General features: G+C 35.1%; 1 protein-coding gene across 4 annotated transcripts; it reads left to right on the top strand.

The window, feature by feature from the left end:
* The first annotated feature begins 4697 nt into the window (after positions 1-4697).
* On the top strand, positions 4698-15744 carry LOC122318488 (ABC transporter C family member 14-like). Of its 4 annotated transcripts, XM_043135875.1 has the most exons (13): positions 4943-5086; positions 5173-5299; positions 6731-8894; positions 9277-9597; positions 9896-9982; positions 10095-10724; positions 11281-11445; positions 11597-11891; positions 12174-12388; positions 12668-12973; positions 13180-13243; positions 13335-13574; positions 15339-15744. In XM_043135875.1, the coding sequence occupies exons 3-13, from the start codon at positions 7281-7283 to the stop codon at positions 15437-15439; spliced, it is 4038 nt and encodes a 1345-aa protein (XP_042991809.1). In that variant the 5' UTR covers positions 4943-5086; positions 5173-5299; positions 6731-7280; the 3' UTR covers positions 15440-15744. The 4 variants fall into 4 exon arrangements, with proteins under 4 accessions (XP_042991808.1, XP_042991809.1, XP_042991811.1 ...); XM_043135874.1 differs by lacking the exon at positions 5173-5299 and having other exon boundaries at positions 4698-4953; XM_043135877.1 differs by lacking the exon at positions 5173-5299 and having other exon boundaries at positions 4949-5086.
* The last annotated feature ends 7487 nt before the right edge of the window (positions 15745-23231 follow it).

The following is a 23231-nucleotide window of genomic DNA, read 5'->3' as shown; positions in this document are numbered from 1 at the left end:
TCAAGGATTAGAAAGTACAAAAACTTTCACATTTGATCTTGAACTTATAAAAGCTTTAATCCGTGGAAATTATGAGGGGTGTTTTAACAAAAAAAAAAAAAGACTGGAAGACCGGTTAAACCGGATTTGACTCGATTGGTTCGGTCTGGTTTGTAAGTGGTTTCCTATTTTCATATTTTGAAAACCAGTTTAAACAAAATCAGATCGGTATATAAATTTATAATTTTTTATATTATATTATATGTTAAATTGCTAATTCAAATAATATGAAATTCTAATCTTATTATTCAAGTCTATTAATCTTATAACATAAAATTAATATAACATGTAATATTATTGGATTTCTAAAAATATTAGTATTTTCTCTTAGTGGGTAGACTTATTGTTTTTTTTTTAGATATTGTGGCTATTAAGAAATATAGATTTTAACTTTTATGTGAAGTTAAATTAATCAGGTCAAATGGGTTATGAAGGTTTAACCTATTTACATAAAACGGGTTGAAATGAGTCGTGTAGTGTTGATCCATTTTTAATTAATTATTAAAGAAGTTAAAATGAGTGACACGACATGAATGTAGGTTAGGGTTTGAAGGTCTGACTTGTTAACTTAACGGGTTCGGTTCATGTTGACCCATATAATAGAATGTATATGATTTGACACAACACGAACACAACTCGCGAACATATGATTGGCTGTCATGAGCGAAGGATCACACGCAATAAGTATGGCTAATAGAGTCACAAAATGGGGTAGGATCGGGTTCACTGAAGAGTTAATAGTGTGAAGAACATCCGTCGGCGATATGTGTATGGTAATAGGGCGTTAGGAAGGGGTAGATCTAAGTAAGCTAAGTAGCATAAAAAAATCCTAAGAGGAACAAAAAAAAGAAAAAAACTTTAATAGGCAGAAAAGATAAAAAAAAGAAGTACTAGGTAATCGAAAAATGAATGATTTGATGGTAGAGAGGAGAATGGGGGAGCTAGAGCTCAATCGTCTGCCCTAATGATGAATACCATGGAGATGTAGTAGCTAGATCTGGGAGGGAGGGTTTTTCTTTCTTTCTTTTTTTTTTTTTTTTTTTCCTTTCTTTTTGGTCCCTCCCTATCTCTCAACCATCAATTGGACTGCAAACTGCTTTCTTTAATGAAAATCTCTAAACACAGGCATGAAATTTGTAGACACCGAGTGCAATAGTCCAGGTGGATTAATGAAATGTAGCCTTTGGCGCATGGGAGGTTTTAGAAGATAATTCAAAAGCACACAGGACAAGCCTCCCTTCTCATGAAATAGTGTGTTTAATTAACCCTAACTCCCTTGCCATTAAGCCTTTGCCAGACAGTCCTTCCCTTCACCATTTCCTTGTCCATTACAGAACCCTAACCCTAACTCCCCTGGCACACACCCTCCATTCTCCTTCGATAGTCCCTCCTTCTTACGGTGCATTTCCATTTCGTGATGGAAACCAAATATACAGTTTGCTGTATTTTTAGTTTGAAGTTTAGTTTTGGATGTTTTGGTTGTTTGGTTGTCAATTTTGAGGGGAAGAGTGGAGATTTGGATTTGTTTTGGCGAAAGGAAGTTGATTTAGAAATTCTTTCGTATCGATGCTTGGATTCATGATGTTGACAAGAACTGTTAAGGACCTGTCCCACTTCCCTTTTGCAACCATTCAACCATGTACTGTTAAGAGGCTCCGGTGTGATCCACCTGAGAAAACTCCGATGCTAGCAAACGCAATCAAAGAATTCAGAAATGAAGAAGAGAGTTCCATCCCTTACTATCAAGGGTTACCTAAAATATATAGGCTCATGCGCAATACTTATCTTATTCATAATTTATCGGTGTGGATCATCACTCAATACCTTGAACGATCATGTAACTACATGAGGTCTCTATCTTTCCGTGAAAGATGGAGCGGTGTATGTATAATTTCAATTCACTTTGGATTGTCTTATTCCCTTCAATCAGCCAAGGACCTCTCTTATGGACTTTTCTCAATTTGGACTTTTATGATAGAATGGACTTTTATGATCAACACTTTTCAATCTTCATCCATTGAAGGTATGCTAAGATCACTGGTATTGGCTTAGTCAAATGCTACCATAAAATGCTACCATAACACTCAAAGTAGTCATTTTAAACTTAACATAAATTGCAATGAACTAATCCAATGTTCTAAACAACCCAAAAACTGATGAGAAACCCATTTTAAGTTGGCCACGAACAATGCCATCATCAAATCTCGAGTCTAGAAAAAAACATACAGAGAAAAAAAAAAATCCAAACCAAGACAACTAAAATTAAATGCATGAGAATTTAAATGAACCATCACAGCAAAGCTTAAACCAAAGAGAAGAAAACTAGAATAATACGCACGCATGATGGACCTAAAATCATACCTCAAGAACTTAACGCATAATCAATGGAATTTGAATGACTGAAGTGACTTCACAAGATATGATATTTAAATTTTGAAAGGAATAATAGAGAAGAGGAAAAAAATATGGTAAACTGGACTAGTCCGGTCTGGTTTGGTTTATCGATTTTTTTTATACCCCTACTTTATATAATGATTATAATTCTATTAAAAACAATGATGAGAGAAAATCTTATCACACTATTTTTTCCAATGAAGAAAAGTTATGTGTTAAATGAAAATAGAAAGAAATATGTATGCTATGCAAAAACATATATGTAGGATATTTATGATTCTTTTTTTTTTATTAAAAATAAGGGGAGTGAGAGGTTTCAAATCCAAACATTCCATTCGAAGAATTGAATAATATGTTGTAAGGTTATTAGGCTCTTGACGATATTTATAATCTGATTAGCTAGGTTGACATGCAGCTGAATATTGTTTAATATTTATAATATGATCCCTCAAGTGTAAAACATTTATAATATTTCACAGTTAAGAAGTATTACTACAAAGTAAAAATCTAACCTTTTTTATTTTTAAAAAAAAAATTATTCAAAAAAAAAATTAAAAGGTGATTTCCACTTTTCAAATTAACCGTATATATTTTTAACTTTTTTTTTATAGGAATATTTTTAACTTTTTTAAAAGAAAGATAAACGGGTTGTTTGGAAATAATTTTCATTTAATTTCATCTTATCTCATTTCATCTCATTTTTTTTTTCTAATTAATATCATTTAAATACAAAACTTTCAAACTAATTATTATAACTTTTCTAAACTCCCAAATAAAAAAAAAAACAATTCAATTTTTTCAAATCTCAAAACAATAATAATTCTAACAATATTTTTACTTTATAATATTTTTTATTCAAATTTTTCTCTCTCATTTTTCAAAACCCATCAAATATTTAATTCAAATTATCTCACTACTATTTACAAACTATTTTAACTATGAATAATGATATACTTACTACCTTCTATAACTCTTTTTTGTTTTTTTAATTTTTTGTTTACTTAATAATTAACAAAGTGACTATTAGTGAAGTTGTATATTTTTTTAAAAATTTTTTTAATGATTAAGAATGTTAAAAAAATACTTAAAAGAAAATAATAAAAAAATAAAAAATTCAAATACACTAAGATAATAAAGAGATGATAAAAGAGTAGCAAGTATATCATCATTATTTTATTATTATTTATAAATTTTTTTATCTAATCTCATTCTTCAAACACCTCTTTTCAATTGCATGTAGGGGTGTAAAAATAAACGGTTAAACTGGTAAGCCAGACCAGACTGGACCAAACTGGTGGTATCAGTTCGGTTCCGATGTTGATTCAGTCTAGTACCGATTTTAGTTATCTTAAAACCAATCAAAATTGGTTTGATTCCAATTTTTCTTTTTCTAAAACAGGACCAGACCGATTTATATATATTTTTTAATTTTTTATATTATATATAATATTTATATATAATATATAACTATATATAAAATAGTTTTGTATTATGTGATAAATTACTAATTAATATATTATATAGTGCATATTAATAGTTATATTAATATTATACCACTATATTATATAGTCTATATATTATAATATACTATAATATATCATTATAGTCTATAATACACTTATAATATATATTATAATATACTGCAATATATTATCACTATAATATCATATACTATAATATACTATATTATATATATTATATAATATATAATATAGTATATTAAAATTGGTAAAACCGGATCGAAAATCGGTAAAATTGAAATACCGGTTTAGAAGGTAACTGGTGCGTAATTAGTTTTAAAAAAATATAAAATCGGTACACATCAATTTGGTCCTAAATTTTGTTCAAAACCGGACCCGTTACACCTCTGATTGCATGGCCTGACCGTGCATGGTGGCCTGATCTTGGGGCCTAATACCGTCTCTACCCTTTTTTTTTTTTTTTTGGGTTTTTAAAAAAATAAGATTCTTTAAAAATAAGTTTGCTTATCTCAAATCTTAAAAATCATTGCGTTGAAATTAATATATGTGAAATATTGAAAAATTTGATAATATTATAAATTTAGTGGTAGTTTGAAAAACATTGAAAAGAATAAAAAAATATTTAAATAAAAAATAATATATTATATATTGTAAAAATCTTTAAATAAAATAAAAATAAATAAATTTTGATGGTATATCACGGAGAAAATACAGTGTTCTTGGAAAATGATTGGATTGAAAATGAAAACAAGTTTTGATTGTTTGGTTGGAAATTGAATTTTACTTTACTTGTTTGGACACAAAACTTTTCTGTAGATCTCCGATCAAACGGTGAGGATGGAGCAGACATAGTGTCCTGACAAGGAAGGAAGTACAATCAACGAACAGTACTATCACTTCCATGTTCTCCTATCTCTATCACTCCTTAGCCGCACTTGAAGCGGACTACCCCAAACTGCCCGGCCACGCATTCTTTATCTCCCTTTCAACTTTTCTTTGGGTCGAATTTTAGCTTCTGATACTCGGAGGTTCTGATGATGTAAGTATCACTGCCACTTTTCCTTGGCTGTGCTTGAATGTTTACTCTTGCTCTCTGGCTTCTGGGTATCAATTTTCAGATTATTTGAAGTATTTCTTCTGCGCTTTGGCTTTTTCGGACAAATTTCAACTGGGTATGATATAATTTATGTGTTTGTGAGCTTCTGATGGACTTGTTAGTTGTTACTGACTGGATTGTCATGGTTCTATTTATGACCAGTGAACAGCCTTTAGGCGTTCTCAGTGGGTTGCCTTTTCTCTATTATTCCTTTCAGAATTTAAATATCGTATCTTGTGAAGTCACTCCAGTCATTCAAATTCCATTGATTATGCGTTAAGTTCTTGAGGTATGATTTTAGTTCCATCGTGCATGCGTATAATTCTAGGTTTTTTTTCTCTTTGGTTGAAGCTTTACTGTGATGGTTCATTTAAATTCTCATGCATTTAATTTTAGTTGTCTTGGTTTGGATTTTTTTTCTCTGTATGTTTTTATTTTTAGACTCGAGATTTGATGATGGCACTGTTCGTGGCCAACTTAAAATGGGTTTCTCATAAGTTTCTGGGTTGTTTAGAATATTGGATTAGTTCCTTTGCATTTTGTCTTTAATTATTAATTAATATTGTTAATAATAATATTAATTAACTGATTATGTGCATGATTATTAATATCGAATATATAATATATGACGAATCAGTTTTCACTTTTTTGAAAGATATTTTTGACTTTGTCTGTTCTTTGCAGTATTTTCTCGGAAAATCATTGGATGGGGCTAATTCATAATGAGAATTAGTGGGACCTGAAAGGAGTCATCAATTTATTTAATGTTTATTTGTTCTTATCTATTCTATGAATAAATGTGTGTGCGCAGCAAACAAAAGTATATTTTCTCATTCCCATTTTGTCCCTCTCGTGTGCAGCAAACAAGAAAGTTTTTTTTTCAAATTTTATTTTCAATTTCTATTCTAATAAAAGAGGTTATAGCACTCTATAGTAACTTTTCTCCAAATTTTATTTTTTCCATTTTGTCCTTGATTTTCTCTAAATTTTATTTTCTAATTTTATCACTCTTCTTTTATGTTTTTTCTATTTTGTCCTTATCATTTGTTTTGTTTAATACAAAAATCTCATTCTACACACTCGGTAGGTATAGCGTTGTCCTATCTAAAATTTTTAAAAAATTAAAAAATGTGTGAAATATAATATGTGGAGACGATGAGTGATAAAATATACTCAGTTAAAAAAAATTAAAAAGTCGGACAATAGGGCGTTAAAATGAATAAGCTAGTTACTCGATTAGGATAGGTATTAAAACTAGTGCTATTTATAAAAGCGAATCATATTTGATATTATAATGGTTTTTCTTCCTTCTCGGAAAGAAATAGCGCTAGCTAGCCTTCTGTTCAAGAAACTTCCAAATGGGAGGGATGGATTGATCACTCATTTCTGAGAAAATTCCATGTTTTGCGGAGTCTCAGAGCTAAAAAAATAAAACATGAGAGTTCAAAAAGTCAAAGCACCATTTTTTTGTAGAGGTAGTAGGCGAATTGGAGGTCTTCTGGCTTTACTATTCTTCTACCATTTCTGTCATTATTGTTTTCCTATGCTTAGTATTCCCTTTTCTGTTTCATTATTCATACTTACAATTGTTCAATGCATTAGGATCATCTGGTCCTTGATTTTGAATTCATGGGTCATTATATTTTGGTTTTGGAAGATCATGTTACCAGATTTGTTGACGTTTTGTAGTATTCTAATTTGTTTTTCTGTGTCTTTTCAGGGAGTGAGAGGAAATTAAATCAATCATAGAAAAGTGGTTCTGTACAGTACCGTTTCAGTACTTGAAGCTTAAGAACATGTCTTCTGCATCTTAGATCACATCTATCTCATGCTCGAGCCCTGTGATTCAATCCTCCACTCCAGTCACAATAATCCAGTGGCTGAGATTCATTTTTCTCTCCCCATGTCCTCAAAGAACTTTGCTATCTTCCGTTGATGTCGCCTTCTTGCTCACCCTCTTGGTCTTTGGAATTTTGAACCTTTACTTAAAATTCACTTCCAAAGACTCTCCTGGCTTTGACCTCCGCAAGCCCCTCATTAGAAACAACAAGACTAATCTGAGGACTACAATCTGGTTTAAGGTCTGTCTGACAGTTAGTGTTCTGCTAACCTTTTGTTATACAGTTTCGTGCATTTTGGCATTCAGCAGAATTAACCAGTTGCCATGGAAGCTAGTTGATGGACTATTTTGGCTAGTCCAAGCCCTGACTCATGCAGTAATCACAATCTTAATCATCCATGAAAATAGATTTCAAGCTGTTACTCATCCCATGTCACTTAGAATCTATTGGGTTGTAAACTTCCTTCTTGCTGCCTTGTTTATGGCATCTGGGATTATACGATTTGTCTTTGTTGAAGAACCCGGCCAGGACCCCGATTTGAGATTGGATGATATTGTTTCATTGGTTTCTTTTCCATTGTCCATAGTTCTTCTTTTTGCTGCTATTACAGGATCTAATGGGATCACAGTGACCAGAGAAAGTGAAGCAGTTCTTGATGTAGGAACAAAGTCATATGAACCCCTTTCAAGTGTGACTGGATTTGCCTCAGCTTCTATAATATCCAAGGCCTTTTGGATTTGGATGAATCCCCTGCTAACCAAAGGCTACAGATCTCCTCTCAAGATTGAAGAAATCCCGTCCCTTTCACCTGAACATAGAGCTGAAAGATTGGTTGTGTTGTTTGAATCAAATTGGCCTAAACCACATGAAAAATCAAAGCACCCGGTTCGAACAACATTGCTCAGGTGCTTTTGGAAGGAAATTTTCTTCACTGCCTCTCTTGCCATTATGCGGCTTTGTGTCATGTATGTAGGGCCCATTCTTATACAGAGTTTCGTGGATTTCACCTCTGGGAAGCAAAGCTCCCCTTATGAAGGATACTACCTTGTATTCACTTTACTCTTGGCAAAATTTGTCGAAGTTTTAACAACTCACCAATTTAATTTCAACTCTCAGATGCTTGGAATGCTTATTCTATCCACTCTTATCACCTCTTTGTACAAGAAGGGCTTGAAGTTGACTGGTTCTGCTCGGCAAGCCCATGGAGTTGGACAAATAGTGAATTACATGGCTGTTGATGCTCAGCAGCTCTTTGATATGATGCTACAACTACATTCTATATGGTTAATGCCCTTGCAAGTTTCTGTGGCCTTAGTGCTCCTATATAACTACCTTGGCGTCTCAGTTCTTACAACAATTCTAGGACTTCTTGGTGTGATGGTATTTCTCGTTATGGGTGTCAAGAGGAATATACGGTTCCAATCCAATCTGATGAAAGATCGTGATTTGCGAATGAAGGCAACAAATGAGATGCTCAACTACATGCGAGTGATCAAGTTCCAGGCATGGGAGGAACACTTCAATAAGAGAATACAAGCATTCCGGGAATCAGAGTTTGGATGGCTTACCAAGCTCATGTACTCAGTCTCTGGCAATGTTATTGTGCTGTGGAGCACCCCATTATTGATATCAACCCTCACATTTGCTACTGCACTTTTCTTCGGAGTAACACTTGATGTAGGGACAGTGTTCACGACAACAACAATCTTCAAAATTTTGCAAGAACCAATCAGGTCATTTCCTCAATCAGTGATCTTAATTTCTCAAGCAATTATATCACTTGGGAGGTTGGATAAGTACATGATGAGTAGGGAATTGATGGACGAGTCTGTAGAGAGAAAGCATGGATGTGATGGTAGAATTGCTGTGCAGGTTAAAGATGGGGTGTTTAGCTGGGATGATGAAAATGGAGAGGAAGCCTTGAAAAATTTAAATTTTGAGATCAATAAAGGGGATCTTACAGCTATTGTTGGGATTGTGGGATCTGGGAAGTCTTCTCTCCTAGCGTCAGTTCTTGGTGAGATGCACAAATTAAGAGGAGAGATATGAATCATAATGGAGACTCTCTAGGAGTCTATAAAAGTTTCGATACATAAAATCTTTCTGTTATTATATTTGTTTAGATCTTCTCCTGTTGTTTGACTAAATTGGATGGTTTATTCTTAGAGAAGTAGACACATCATGTGGGCTATACAATATTTAAGGATGCATTTGTAAGATTTTCTGACATTGTGGACCTCCCATAAGCATTTAATGTGTATGTTATCTCTCTCTAAATTGTATTATGTAAAAACAAGATTTGCATACTCACATAAGATTTGCTTGGTAGAAGCTTGTTCAAATATAATTGGTGAAAATCCTTTTAATTGGTAAACTGACTTGAGTTATGAATGTCTGAACAACCTTAACATTTATGGTTTACTAGGTCAGGGTTTGTGGAACAACTGCCTATGTTTCTCAGACGTCTTGGATTCGAAATGGCACCATCCAAGAGAACATCCTATTTGGTTTGCCACTGGATATAGAGAGATACAAGGAAGTCATTAGGGTTTGTTGCTTGGAAAATGACTTGGAAATGATGGAGTGTGGAGATCAGACCGAGATTGGAGAGCGTGGAATCAATTTAAGCGGTGGCCAGAAGCAACGGATACAACTTGCTCGAGCCGTATATCAAGATTGTGATATCTATCTACTTGATGATGTCTTTAGCGCTGTTGACGCACATACTGGAACAGAAATATTCAAGGTCACATTAATCCTTATTTTACTTTCTCCATAGTGTGGGAATTCTGAGGAGACTTAATTATTCATCTCATATTCCTAAAACAATGGACATAATAGTTTGTCGATTGAAGCAGAATAATTGCAACATAAATTGTGAAGCAATAGAACACTATTATCAACAATTAGGCAAAGCAATCTGTTTACTGCATGTTAATGTCTATCTACGATGTTGCTTTGCTTTCACATGTTACTTGTACTAATTAGACTTAGATGTTGATGGCTTTATGTATCTTACCAACATGTATCCAACCATTCTATAGAAATGTGTGAGAGGGGCTCTCAAGGGCAAGACCATTTTACTTGTTACCCACCAAGTTGACTTCTTGCATAATGTGGATCTTATCTTGGTGAGTATGTTTTTTCAAATCTTTTTGTTTCTCTCTCCCATGCCCTCACACGTAAATCTATTTTCGTATGTGTACTTTAAGTGCTTCTTTTTGTTTTGTTTTATGGTACCAGGTCATGAAAGATGGCATGATAGTGCAATCGGGAAAGTACAAGGAGCTATATGATTCTGGCATGGATTTCACTGCAATAGTGGCTGCCCATGAAACATCCATGGAGCTTGTAGAGGCGAGCACATCCTTGACTGGTGAAAATTCCCCCCAATTACCAAAACTATCCGAACCCTCTTCCGACCATGGGGAAGCCAATGGTGAAAACATCTCTCTAGACCAACCAAACTCTAATAAGGGAACTTCCAAGCTCATCAAAGAAGAGGAGAGAGAGACTGGCAAAGTGAGCTTGCATGTTTATAAACATTATTGTACTGAGGCTTTTGGGTGGTGGGGAGTGGCACTAGTGCTGCTTTTGTCCCTCCTATGGCAAACATCTCAAATGCTAAGTGACTATTGGTTGGCATACGAAACCTCAGAAGAGCAGGCTATGTCATTCAACCCTTCTTTGTTTATTTCTGTCTATGCAACTATTGCTGCTGTCTCACTTGTGTTGATATTGATAAGATCTTTCTCTATTACATTTGTCGGGCTTAAGACAGCCCAAATTTTCTTCGCAAAAATTCTCCACAGTATCTTGCATGCCCCCATATCATTCTTTGACACGACTCCATCGGGAAGAATACTTAGTCGAGTAAGAACATGGAGACAGATTTCAGATGCTTCTTTTATATTTTAGTTTCTATTTTTTATTTTTATATGTTGCACTCTTATTCAATTCCCTTTTCATTGTGTTAATGTATTAGTCCCCATCAATCATTACATCAACTCTTATTTTTAAATTGACAAAAAGCACTTCTACTCACAAGTCAATATAGAGGGCATTTCTTCCACGCAGCTGCTATGACAAAATTTGATTTGCAAGAGATTTTGTTTTGAAACTTCTCTTATAAATAAAAATTTGTCATGTTAGCCACACGGAGAGTACATTCTACACACTGGCTTGCAAGTAGAAATTTTTAATGACAACTTCAAGAATTGATGAATAATGTCGAACATGAGTAAGATTGCCTAGTATGTAACATATTCCATAATAGTGTGTATATAGCATAATTGAGTCATTGGTTCATCCTACTCCTTATTGGGTTTAGATCACTACTTAATTTACTCAAAAAAGTAGTGCAATCAGGTTTTCATATGAAGATGCTTGAGACTGACAGAATTTTATATTTACTTTTTGACTCTTGTAGGCATCAAGTGATCAGACAAACATTGACCAAAACCTCCCATTTTTTACAAACTTAACAGTTTCTGCGTACATCTCAGTGATTGGCATCATTATTATCACATGCCAGTATTCTTGGCCCACAGTATTCTTACTAATTCCACTTGCATGGCTGAATATCTGGTACCGGGTATGAGCTCTCATTGCCTTGTCCTCTCTTGAAAGAGATAAATCATACTTCACATAAACATCCATATGCTTTGTAGTTGCTCTTTTAGAATGTTTGGTTGAAGCGAGTTCATGTAAATCCATACTGCTAATTCCCATTTCTTGTGGCTCAGGGGTACTATCTAGCATCATCTCGGGAATTAACTCGCCTTGATTCTATCACAAAAGCTCCAGTTATCCAACATTTTTCAGAAAGTATCTCTGGCATTGTAACCATCCGCTCTTTCAAGAAGCAGATTAGCTTTTGTGAGGAGAATTTCAAGCGTGTTGATTCTAATTTACGAATGGTTTTCTACAATATTGGCTCAAATGAGTGGCTTGGTTTCCGTTTAGAATTGCTTGGGAGCTTCATCCTCTGCATTTCAGCATTGTTCATGGTCCTGCTGCCTAGCAGTATCATAAGGCCAGGTATGCAAACCTTTGATATTTGTTCATAAACACTTTAGAAATATATTACACGTTAATCATTTGTGATCATTATTTGAGATGCTGAACATGTACACAAAGGGTCATTGGCAAAATCTTTCTCACTGTCCTTCCAAAAAGTTTGTGAGTTTTTGAAAACTTAAACACGAGATTTGTCAAGTGTCTTAACCTTCTTCCCTTTTGGCAACGAGCATCAATTTTTATATGTTTAATGTACTGGAGATCATTGCAAAAAAGAAATTGAGTAATTCATTTGCTCTGTAGAAAACGTTGGTTTATCTCTGTCCTATGGATTGTCCCTAAATGGTGCACTATTCTGGGCCATATATATTAGCTGCTTTGTGGAAAATAGACTGGTGTCTGTTGAGCGAATAAAGCAATTCACCAATATTCAATCAGAATCAGCATGGGAAATCAAAGACTGTCTCCCTCCTCTGAACTGGCCTACCCATGGAAAAGTTGACCTTAAAAACTTGCAGGTAAGTGGCCTTCAAATAATTCTTTTTATGGATAAATTAAAATGAACTTCATGTCTTTGTATTCTGAAATTATCAGAATTTGTCTTTCATGGTTTGATTCAGTGGAAAGGCAGAAAGGTTGTTTTCGTGCAAGCATAGAAATCAATATAAAGTACTTCACTGGATATCTTTTCACTAGCAAACTTTAAAAGAATAATTTGCTCACAAACACAAAACTAGTAAATATTATTTTTGAATTTGAATCAAGCCATGGTGATACCTTGACTCTTGGCCATGCAGGTCAGATATCGTCCAAACACTCCCCTAGTTCTGAAAGACATTACTCTAAGCATTCAAGGGGGTGAAAAAATTGGTGTTGTTGGTCGAACAGGAGGTGGGAAGTCAACTTTGATCCAAGTTTTCTTTAGGTTGGTGGAACCTTCTGGGGGAAGAATATTTATAGACGACCTTGATATTTGCATGCTAGGGCTTCATCATCTTCGGTCTCGGTTTGGTATCATCCCTCAAGAACCAGTCCTTTTTGAAGGAACAGTGAGAAGCAACATCGATCCAATTGGACAATATTCAGATGAAGAGATATGGAAGGTAAACTCACTACTCTTGTTCCGAATTGGACAGTATTCAACAATCTATGGAGTCAATTTCTTGGACCCAATTTTTTACTATTGATAGAGTAATATGCTTAGCACAAAATAACATTGATGGCATGACATGCTTCTAAGACCAATATGTAGAAAAAGTTTGCATATATTGTTTATTTGTAGAGGTAAAAGAGCTTATTGCTTTTGTAGAGCCTGGAGCGCTGCCAACTTAAAGATGTGGTGGCTGGAAAACCTGATAAACTTGATTCTTTCGGTATGTGACTTGCCAATTTTTCAGTCCGCTCTTCCAAAACCAATATTAATCAACAATAACAAAATGTTTCCATTATATTTTGAATCCCTAGTGGTTGATAATGGAGAGAATTGGAGTGTGGGGCAAAGGCAGCTTCTCTGTTTGGGGAGGGTTATGCTTAAGCACTGCAAAATCTTATTCATGGATGAGGCTACAGCTTCTGTTGATTCACAAACTGATTATGTAATTCAGAAGATCATCAGGGAGGATTTTGCAACCTGTACAATTATCAGCATTGCTCATCGAATACCCACTGTGATGGACTGTGATAGGGTTTTAGTAATAAATGCAGGTATGTGCTTCTCTCTTTTCTTTTGTTTGTATGAACAGATCATGCATTTGCAAAGCTTATTGGTTATTGTGATCCACATTCTTCCTTTCAATATCTCATTGCCATAGCTTTGAAGTTAGTCACGAAAAAAGACTTTGGGCACAAGAACATGCCAACCAAAAAAAGGATCGTTGTAATTAGGGGTGTAAATTTTAATAGGCAAATCGGAAAACCGGCCCGGATCGGACCGGCTGTGCCAGTTTTAGATCAGTTAGGTCCGGAACCGGTTTCATAAAATGGAAAACCGGGCAGAATCGGTCCGGTTATCTTTAGACCAGACCGAACCGGTAATGTTTAATATATTTTTATTTATTTATTTTTTAATATTATATATAATATATTTTATATTATATATAATTTTTATGTATAATATATATAATAATATAAATTAGAATTATATATAATGTTATTATTATTTATAAAATAAAATTTTAATCTTAAATATGAAAATTTAATTGATCATATGCTTTAAATATATAATATTATAAATATATATTATTTATCAATAACATTTAATCATAAATTCATAAGATGTAAGAACAAAAAAAAAAAAAAATCACTCAAATATTATTACTAAATTTTGATGGCCTAATAAACTTAAAACTCTCTATATTTTTTCTGATAAGTACATAAGACGTTAGTAGATAAATATAAATTATATATATTAGTATATAATTTATATTAATACAATTTACATTTTATGACATAATACTAAATACTAATAGTCTAATACTATTTTACTATTAGTATTATACTTTAACTCTATGTATAAATTAGTATATAAATCATTATAATAAATAATCACATATAAAATAATAATATAGTAATACTAATACTAAATTACTATATTAATACTATCAATAATATAGTTATAATAAACTAAACTCACTATAACAATTAACAAATACTAATATATAGACTATAATTAATAGTTATATACTAATACTAATACATAGCAATTTTTTTTTTTTTTTACATAGCAATTTTTTTATATAACAGTTTTTTTTAATTGCAGAATTTTTTGACATAGTAGTTTTTTTTTTATTTTATTTTTATAAATAGATTTTTTATGATAAATTTGTATTTTTATTAAAATCGGATTGAAAATTGATAAAATCGGAGTATCGGTTTAGGAGGGTAACTAGTGCGTAATCAGTTTTGAAAAATATAAAATCGGTGCCTACCGGTTCGGTCCTAGATTTTTTCCAAAATCGGACCGAACCAAACCGGTTACAGCCCTAAAATTTGTAATGTAGTATTGACCCAGTTTAGCTACAACTGGTTTAGAGAAATTTACATCCAGAAAATGGTCCAAATCATCTCATATTACAGATTTCTTGAGATGGTAGGACAAATATATGTTAGTTCAAAATATTGTTTTTCCAACTTAAATAAAGGGGTTTCCTCTATCTTCCATTAGGATTTCAGATACAAATGTCCAAGAAATCAGCTATCTATGCACATCTTATTTTATTAATAGCCCTTTATGCATGCATATCTTAAATGATATGTAGCTAAGAAACATGAGTTGTCATGGAGCAAAATATTGGAGCATGTTCAAATATTTTCCATAGAAACAAACAAGTGAGCTTTAGATCCTTACATGTTGCTTAAGTTGCATAAATGTAAACTGTATATCAAGTTTGTTATTTTGTAGGATTCTCCTAATTACCATATGATGTTTGAAGCTTATGCCCCCCCTTTTCTCTTTTTACTTCTTAACAGGACGAGTTGGGGAATTTGATAAACCATCTCGCTTGCTTGAGCAACCGTCACTCTTTGGGGCATTGGTTCAAGAGTATGCTAATCGTTTGTCTGGACTGTAAGAACTATATGATTTCCCATCCAACTCTATAGCCAGTCTTGCCCAATTCTCTAGGTTTGCCCATTAGATTCCATGATAGAAATCCCTTAATTGGAAGCTGATGCATGGGATTTGAGTATCAATAGCCAATGCTCTAATGGTCGGAAAATTTAGTAGATACTCCTGAAAAACATGTGGTACTTTATCCTATTACACGAGGATGCCATGTCATTAGAAATTAGTGTTATGAACATCCCAATATTAATGCCATTCAATACACTATTATGTCATCACAAAGACGCATGTATATGAAAGAGAGGTTCATAATATTTTTTTTTAATTTTTTAATTTTTTTTATTTTTATCAAGGATTAGAAAGTACAAAAAATTTCACATTTGATCTTGAACTTATAAAAGCTTTAATTAGTTGAAATTATGAGGGGTGTTAAAATAAAAATAAAAAAAACACTGGAATACCGATTAAACTGGATTGGACTCGACTGATTCGATCCTGTTTGTAAGTGGTTCCCTATTTTCATATTTTGAAAACCAGTTTAAACCGAACCGGATCAATATATATATATATTTATAATTTTTTATATTATATTATATGTTAAATTGCTAATTCATATAATATGAAATTTTAATCCTATTATTCAAGTCTATTAATCTTATAACATAAAATTAATACAACATGTGATATAATATAAAATTAATCTTATAATTTTTAATATAACATATAATTTTTAATCTTATAATATAAATTAAGATTCATATAAATATTATTTTTGTAATACGTTTTTACACATTTGATTATATATACTCATATAAAAAGTCTAGAACTTACATAGACTATTGTTAAATTCAATACTATACAAGTATCTATTAATTATTATAAAATAATTTTCCTATACTATAATATAAATAGACTAATAGTTTAGTAAATGCAAACATCATATTATTACTAACATATATAATGAGTACATCTGAAAAAAGGGACTTGACCAAAGTTGAAAAAGTTGGAAGTTTTAGTTTCAGTAGTAAATCGGTCTGGTATCGGTTCTTAAATCTTCAAAACTGATACATGCTTGTTCGGTTCTAAAAAATTTATAAAACCGGACCTGTTACACTCATAGAAATTACAGAGCCTTTCTTGCTCTAAGTGGCACAACTAATGCTTCACGGTTTATTAAAGCTACCGTTGTATACGGAGTTTTGCTTCTTAAGACAAGCTTAGGGAGTGAAATGATATGAGAATTTTGTGAATAGTTTGTGAATGGTAGTGAGATAGTTTGAGTTAATATTTTATGAGATTTTAAGAAATGAGAGAGAAAAAATTGAATAAAAAATATTATAAAATTAACATATTGTTAGTATATAAGTTTTTAATATTATTTTTATTTAGAGATTTAAAAAAGTTAAATTGTTTTTTATTTTTTATTTGAAAGTTTGGAAAAGTTATAATGATTAGTTTGAAAGTATTTATATTTTGAGTAATTTTTGGGATGGAGATGAGATGAGAATTTTGGAATGGAAACTTTTTCCAATCAAGTCCATTATTTTACACTAAATTAGATACTATCCATTTCAACTGAAATGGAGAGGATCCGATTCATTTCTTAACGAGGATCAACCAAGTACTTACCAATTTTGCCCAATTTTATAAGTGTAAATGAGTCGAGTTCATTTTTTTTTTTTTTTATCAAATTTTATTTTATATTCATAAACAACTCATTTATTGTTCAAGCGAACTCGAGTTTGTTCACAAACTATTTAATTTTGACAATATAAATGATTTATATTACATTTATGGTAACTTTATATACAACTTTAAACAATAGACAATAAACCAAGAGTATTTGTGAATATTTTAATATAATTTGATTATATATATATCAATGACTATATTCATAAAAAGTTGCCAGCAACATATATCAATGACTATATATCTAGGTTGTATCATTTAATAAATGATCATAATTTTGCACTTGAGTTCATGGATGGTCCAATACTATACGGAAGTATATGTCATATATCAACATTGTATATTACATATAATAGATGCAATGTAGATATAAAATATATTAAAAAAATCTAAATATATATATATATATATTAACCAACAATAATTCATTTAAATTTTCTTTCAAAATTACAATTTTATTATTGTTAAATTGTAATATTGATATTTCTCAATGTGTTTATGTTCTTATTATCATAATCAGATTTTTGGACCTATAATCGTATTTATTATTGTTGGATTTGTAATTTTGGTTTTATTATATACTAAAATCTAAAAATATTAGTATTGTTTGTTAATAGGTAGTCTTATTGTTTTTTTTTTTTAAGATATTGTGGCTATTAATAAATATAGATTTTAACTTTTATGTAAAATTATATTAATCAGGTCAAATTGGTTATGCGGGTTCAACCCATTTACATAAAACGGGTTGAAATGAGTCGTGTAGTTTTGATCCATTTTTAATTAATTATTAAACAAGTCAAAACGAGTGATACGACATGAATGTAGGTTAGAGTTTGAAGGTCTGACTCATTTAACTTAACGGGTTAGGTTCATGTTGACACATATAATAGAATGTATATGATTTGACACAACACGAACATGACTCTCGAACATGTGATTGGCTGTCATGAGTGAAGGATCACAAGCAATAAGTATGGCTCGCAGAGTCACGAAATGGGGTAGGATCAGGTTCACTGAAGTGTTAATAGTGCGAAGAACATCAGTTAGTGATATGTGTATGGTAATAGGGCGTTAGGAAGGGGTAGATCTAAGTAAGCTAAGTAGAATAAAAAATCTTAAAGGAACAAAAAAAGAAACTTTAATACAGGCTTGAAATGTGTAGACATCAAGCACGATAGTCCAGGTGGATTAATGAAATGTAGCATTTAGCACATGGGAGGTTTTAGAAGATAATTCAAAAGCACACAGGATAGTCCTCCCTTATCATGAAATAGTGCGTTTAATTAGCCCTAAGTGCCCTGCCATTAAGCCTCTGCTTGACAGTCCCTTCCTTCTTCATTACTCTGTCCATTACAGAACCCTAACCCTAACTTCCATGCCACACACCCTCCATTCTCCTTCAATAGTCCCTCCTTCTTATGGTGAGTTTCCATTTCGTGATGGAAACCAAATGTACAACCTATTGTATTTCTAGTTTGAAGTTTAGTTTTGGATGTTTTGGTTGTTTGATTGTCAATTTTGAGGGGAAGAGTGGAGATTTGGCTTTGTTTTGGCAAAAGGAAGTTGATTTAGAAATTATTTCATATCAATGCTTGGATTCATGATGTTGACAAGAATTGTTAAGGATGTTTCCCACTTATCCTCTACAACCGTTCGACCACATACTGTTAAGAGGCTCTAGTATGATCCACCTGGTAAAACTCCGATGCTTAAGTCAGCAAACACAACCAAAGAATTTAGAAATTAAAAAGAGAGTTCCAACCCTTACTATCAAGGGTTACCTAATATACATATAGGCTCTCGATTTAAATAGGCCCTCCAGCAACCCCACTAATTCTCTTCGCCCTTACGCGTAGGGAAATTATATTGATTAATCCTACCGCCTTGTAAAACGTTGTGAACGTCACCATGGGCCTTCTCTTTGTTTCCAAACCTTATATCTTTTGATGGTTTACCATGGGCTTGGGCGTGCGGAAGGAAAATAACTGTGGGTACAAGCCCGGTCCATCCACGACCCTTAGGTGCCCGCCAACCTTTCATATACTTTTCCTGCGCCTTTTCACTTTTTCAAAAATCGAGGAGCCCCGATGATTTCTCGTCGTCATGGCAGAAAGGGAGGGGAGCTTTCGTACGCCGGTTACTTTTTTGCTTCAGTGTCAGGCCATGATGTCTGCATCCATTGGCGTTTTGTATTTGATCTTCTTTAAATACCCATTCTTTGTCTCTTTTAATTTTTCCTCCGCTAGCTTTTCTTTCTCTCTACTTCATTTCTTGCTTTTGCTTCTTGCCTACTTTGTCTTCCTTCGTTTCCTTGCTTCCTTTCTCTCTTCCAGTTTCCATGCCTGACTAAGGTGGTGGCCCTGTACAACCCTTCAAAGTCTCTGAAGGCATGACCTTTGATGGATACGGGTGGCGCTCAAGCCTCCGAGAAAAGCATTTTCCAAGGATTCGGGAGGAATATTGTATCCACGAAACTACTGTGATGGAGGTCCCCTCATCTGGATGTTGTGATGATGAGGGCTTTGTTGTTAAAGTTGCCATAACCATATCCCTCTTGTTGCATGGGTTGAGGCTCCCCTTTTGCCACCCTTTTCGCGATATCTTGGACCTTCTTAATTTGCCACTGTCTCAACTACACCCTTTTGCATTGAGGGAGTATCTCTATGTTTGTATCATCTTTCGTATGGTCTTGGAGTCCCTCGGTGACCCCTATTCCAACTTGACCGCCCGAGAATTTTTGGTCTTTTATAATGTGAGGGCTGCCACTAAGGGCAATGTCGTCAATTTTTGCAAGAAAGATAATGGGCAGACGTTGGCCCGGTTTAACGCCAAAGCTTGGACATCCAAATTCTTTTTTATTACCAATCAGGGCTGGTTGTTTCCTTCCCAAAAAGATATTTTCAGAAATTTTCCAGTTAGGGCGATCTTATGCCCTCTACTTGATGAGAGCTTGTGGACCGATGATCATCCCAAATTGAAATTGTCTATTCCTGGGCTGAAGCTCATCCTGATGATCTCTGGAGCGATTTTTTGTTGACGCCCATTTATATTGATTGGTTCTTGATGTCTCCCAACTAATCCTATGTTCAATGGCTCTCATTCATGATTTTAGCCACTATTCCCTCTTCTCTACCGAAACTCTCTGAAAAGAGTAAGAGGCCTAACTAGCCGCTCAAGGGAAGAAATAGAAAAAGAGGCGATTTGAGAAGAAGGAGACCATTGAGAAAATGGAGAAAAGGAGCAAGAACAAGAATGAGGATGAAAGCCAATGAAAAATGGCTCGTTCTAAAGATTCTTCTCTCCTTTTGCCTCCCCAAAAGAAAGTTTTGGCACCTTCAGAGGGCCCTTAGGTCCAAACTCCCCCGTTTCTAGCCGTAGCCGTGCCTTCAGCACCATTCCCTACAAGAGCTTTGGCGCCTTTGGAGGGTGTTCAAGTTCGCTCGCCAGCACAGCCAACCACTACTGTGCTCTCTACATCGTAGTTAAAGGAGACTACCACACCATTAGGGGGTGAATAGGTCCAACCGTCTACCCTGCTAGCTACTGTCACTCTCCTATCACCCCGCTTCTCCCCTGCCCAGTTGCGTTCCTTCAGTCTAAGGGACATTGAGGGTTTAGCCAGCTTGGCCCTTTTTGACTTGGCTGCTTCCCTCTAGGTCGTGCCCACCTTGTAGGTACTCCCTCTGGCATCTGACCCTGCAGTCAAGTTTCCCGCTTTAGAGGGTCTAGTGAGGAAGGGCGAGTTGGACGCTAAAGTGGTGGCTGCCCTTAGTCTAGATTCTATCATGGGTGTGAGGGCTCGCCCACCCCCATTGACTGGTGTTGTTCGTGGAGAGGTGTTCAATTTCTTGTCCACAGATAGGGCGAACAAAGCTTCCCAACTCTAAGAGGGTGACCATGTCGATACAGCGGATTGCACACTCTCATGCTGTGAGGATGCAAGTGGTGAGGCTGAGGCAAAGCAAACCACCCCAGAGACCCCACCATCCACTGTCTCTGGGGGAAGCACTTTTTCGCCAATTGGCAATGGTGAAGGGCTTTCTTTTCCTCCCCTCCATGCCTTATCCTTTGAGGGAGATACTAACTCCTTCTTCGAGGTGGAGTGGGGGCAATTTTTTGAAAGAAGATGCCCGCCTGATTGAGGCTAACCTGGCTTACACACCGCTACCCTTCCAGTAGCATGCCTTGGGGGTCTATTAGAAAAGGTGGCGTCTTCACCTCTAAGGCTTGTGGAGGCATCCTCACTTGGGGTAGTTTCTAGCCCTAGGGAGATCGTTGGGGGCGATACTAGTGGAGGTGCCTCCTCTACAACTGCTAGTGCCCAAGCTGAGGCCATCGCTCAGATGGCTAATCATTTAAGGGACTGGTTCTCTGAGGTATAACACAGCTTGTTTTTCTTCCTTTTTTTGTGCTTACACCGTTTCTTATTTTGGCTTGTTTCCCCTTCTTTTTGCAGGGCATTAACGATCTAGCAATATGGATTGTAGTAGACCGTGCTCGTCTTGAGGAAGAGGTCAAGGAGTGACGCAAGCTATGCTATGTTGCCAAACGTGCTTGTGAAAAGTGGCAAGTTGATATGGCTGAATTGGAAGCCCTGGCTGAGAAGAAGAAAGAGCTGGAGATCTTGCTGGAGCAATCAAAAGGTTCCTCTCACTCATTGTAGGGCGACCTGAAGATGCGTGAGGGGGAAGTCCTCGAGCTCCGTGAAGCTGCTCGCCTTGCCTAAGTGGCTAAAGTTAGGGATGACTTTACCCTGACCCTTCTTCAGTTTGAAAAGGACTCGGCCAAGCACCAACTTTCAGAGGCTCAGAGGAATTTTTAGGCTGAGAAGACCTGCCTAAACTCTGAGCTTCTTGCCCTTGATGGGGAGCTAAACTCCACTCGTGAAGAATTGCTCGCTCACAAGAAGGCTGTAGCGAGTTGTCACGGGAGTTGGCAAAGACCTCGATGAGTATCTTAGGAAGGCAAACTTGGCTCTTGTTGCCAAACACCAAAGGCTGACTGAGAAGACGGATGAGCTAGCTGCTTCTCAGGCAGAGATCGTATGGCTTTGTGCCCAGTTAGCTCACGTTCCAGCTACCAGAGATCATGCCTTTGCTTACGGCCACGGCTCTGGCATTCATTCTGATGCTCAGGAATCGCCTTCTGGTTGACCCCACCACCAATCTTGAAACTTTAGATCGGGGTTTATTCTCTCCTGAGGAAAATGCCTACTGTTGAGTTGACATGTTTGGGCGTGATAGCACGCCTGACACTTTTATAGACATACCTCCATTGCCACCTCCTGATGATGCTCCTTAGCTTCCTGGCTTGCCTCCTTCTATTTTTTATGAAAATTCTTGTGCTTTTCACATGTTGTAATATTGACAAAATTTTTGTACTTCTCACCTGTTGCAATATTGTTTCGTTAATGGACTTTGTTTACAACGATGAGTGTCTTGTTACTCCTGTTATTGCACATTTTTGTTCTTTGGTCTCCTTGTTTATGCTTAGACTGTTCTGTATTTTTGCTTAGACTATCTTGTTTTTTTGGTTTGTTCTTGGTTAAGTTGTGGTGACCTCCACAAGCCTTTTCATGGCACAAAAAGCTACCAAGGCTTGCTTTTAGTGTTTAGGGGTGGCGTGGTCTAAGGACCTCTGCGCCCATTTTTTCATGGCAGCACAAGTTGCTAAGGCTTGTTTTTTATGTTTAGAGGTGATGTGGTTTGATGATCTCCACACACTTTTTTCATGGCACCACAAGTTGCTAAGACTTGTTTCTGATGTTTAGAGGTGGTGTGGTCTAATGACCTCTACGCCACGTTTTCATGGCACCACAAGCTACTAAGACTTGTTTTTGGTGTTTAGGGGTGGTGTGGTCTAAGGATCTCTACGCCATTTTTTCATGGCACCACAAGCTACTAAGACTTGTTTCTGGTGTTTAGAGGTAGTGTGGTCTAAGGATCTCCGCACCCCTTTTTCATGGTACCACAAGCTACTAAGGCTTATTTCTCGTGCTTAGAGATGGTGTGGCCTGATGACCTTTGTGCTCCTTTTTCATGGCACCACAACCTGCTAAGGATTGTTTTTAGTATTTAGAGGTGGCGTGGTCTAAGGGCCTTCGCGCCCAT

This window comes from Carya illinoinensis, chromosome 8, assembly GCF_018687715.1.
Source record: "Carya illinoinensis cultivar Pawnee chromosome 8, C.illinoinensisPawnee_v1, whole genome shotgun sequence".
Classification (NCBI taxonomy): domain Eukaryota; kingdom Viridiplantae; phylum Streptophyta; class Magnoliopsida; order Fagales; family Juglandaceae; genus Carya; species Carya illinoinensis.
This window is presented reverse-complemented; position numbering and strand designations above follow the sequence as displayed.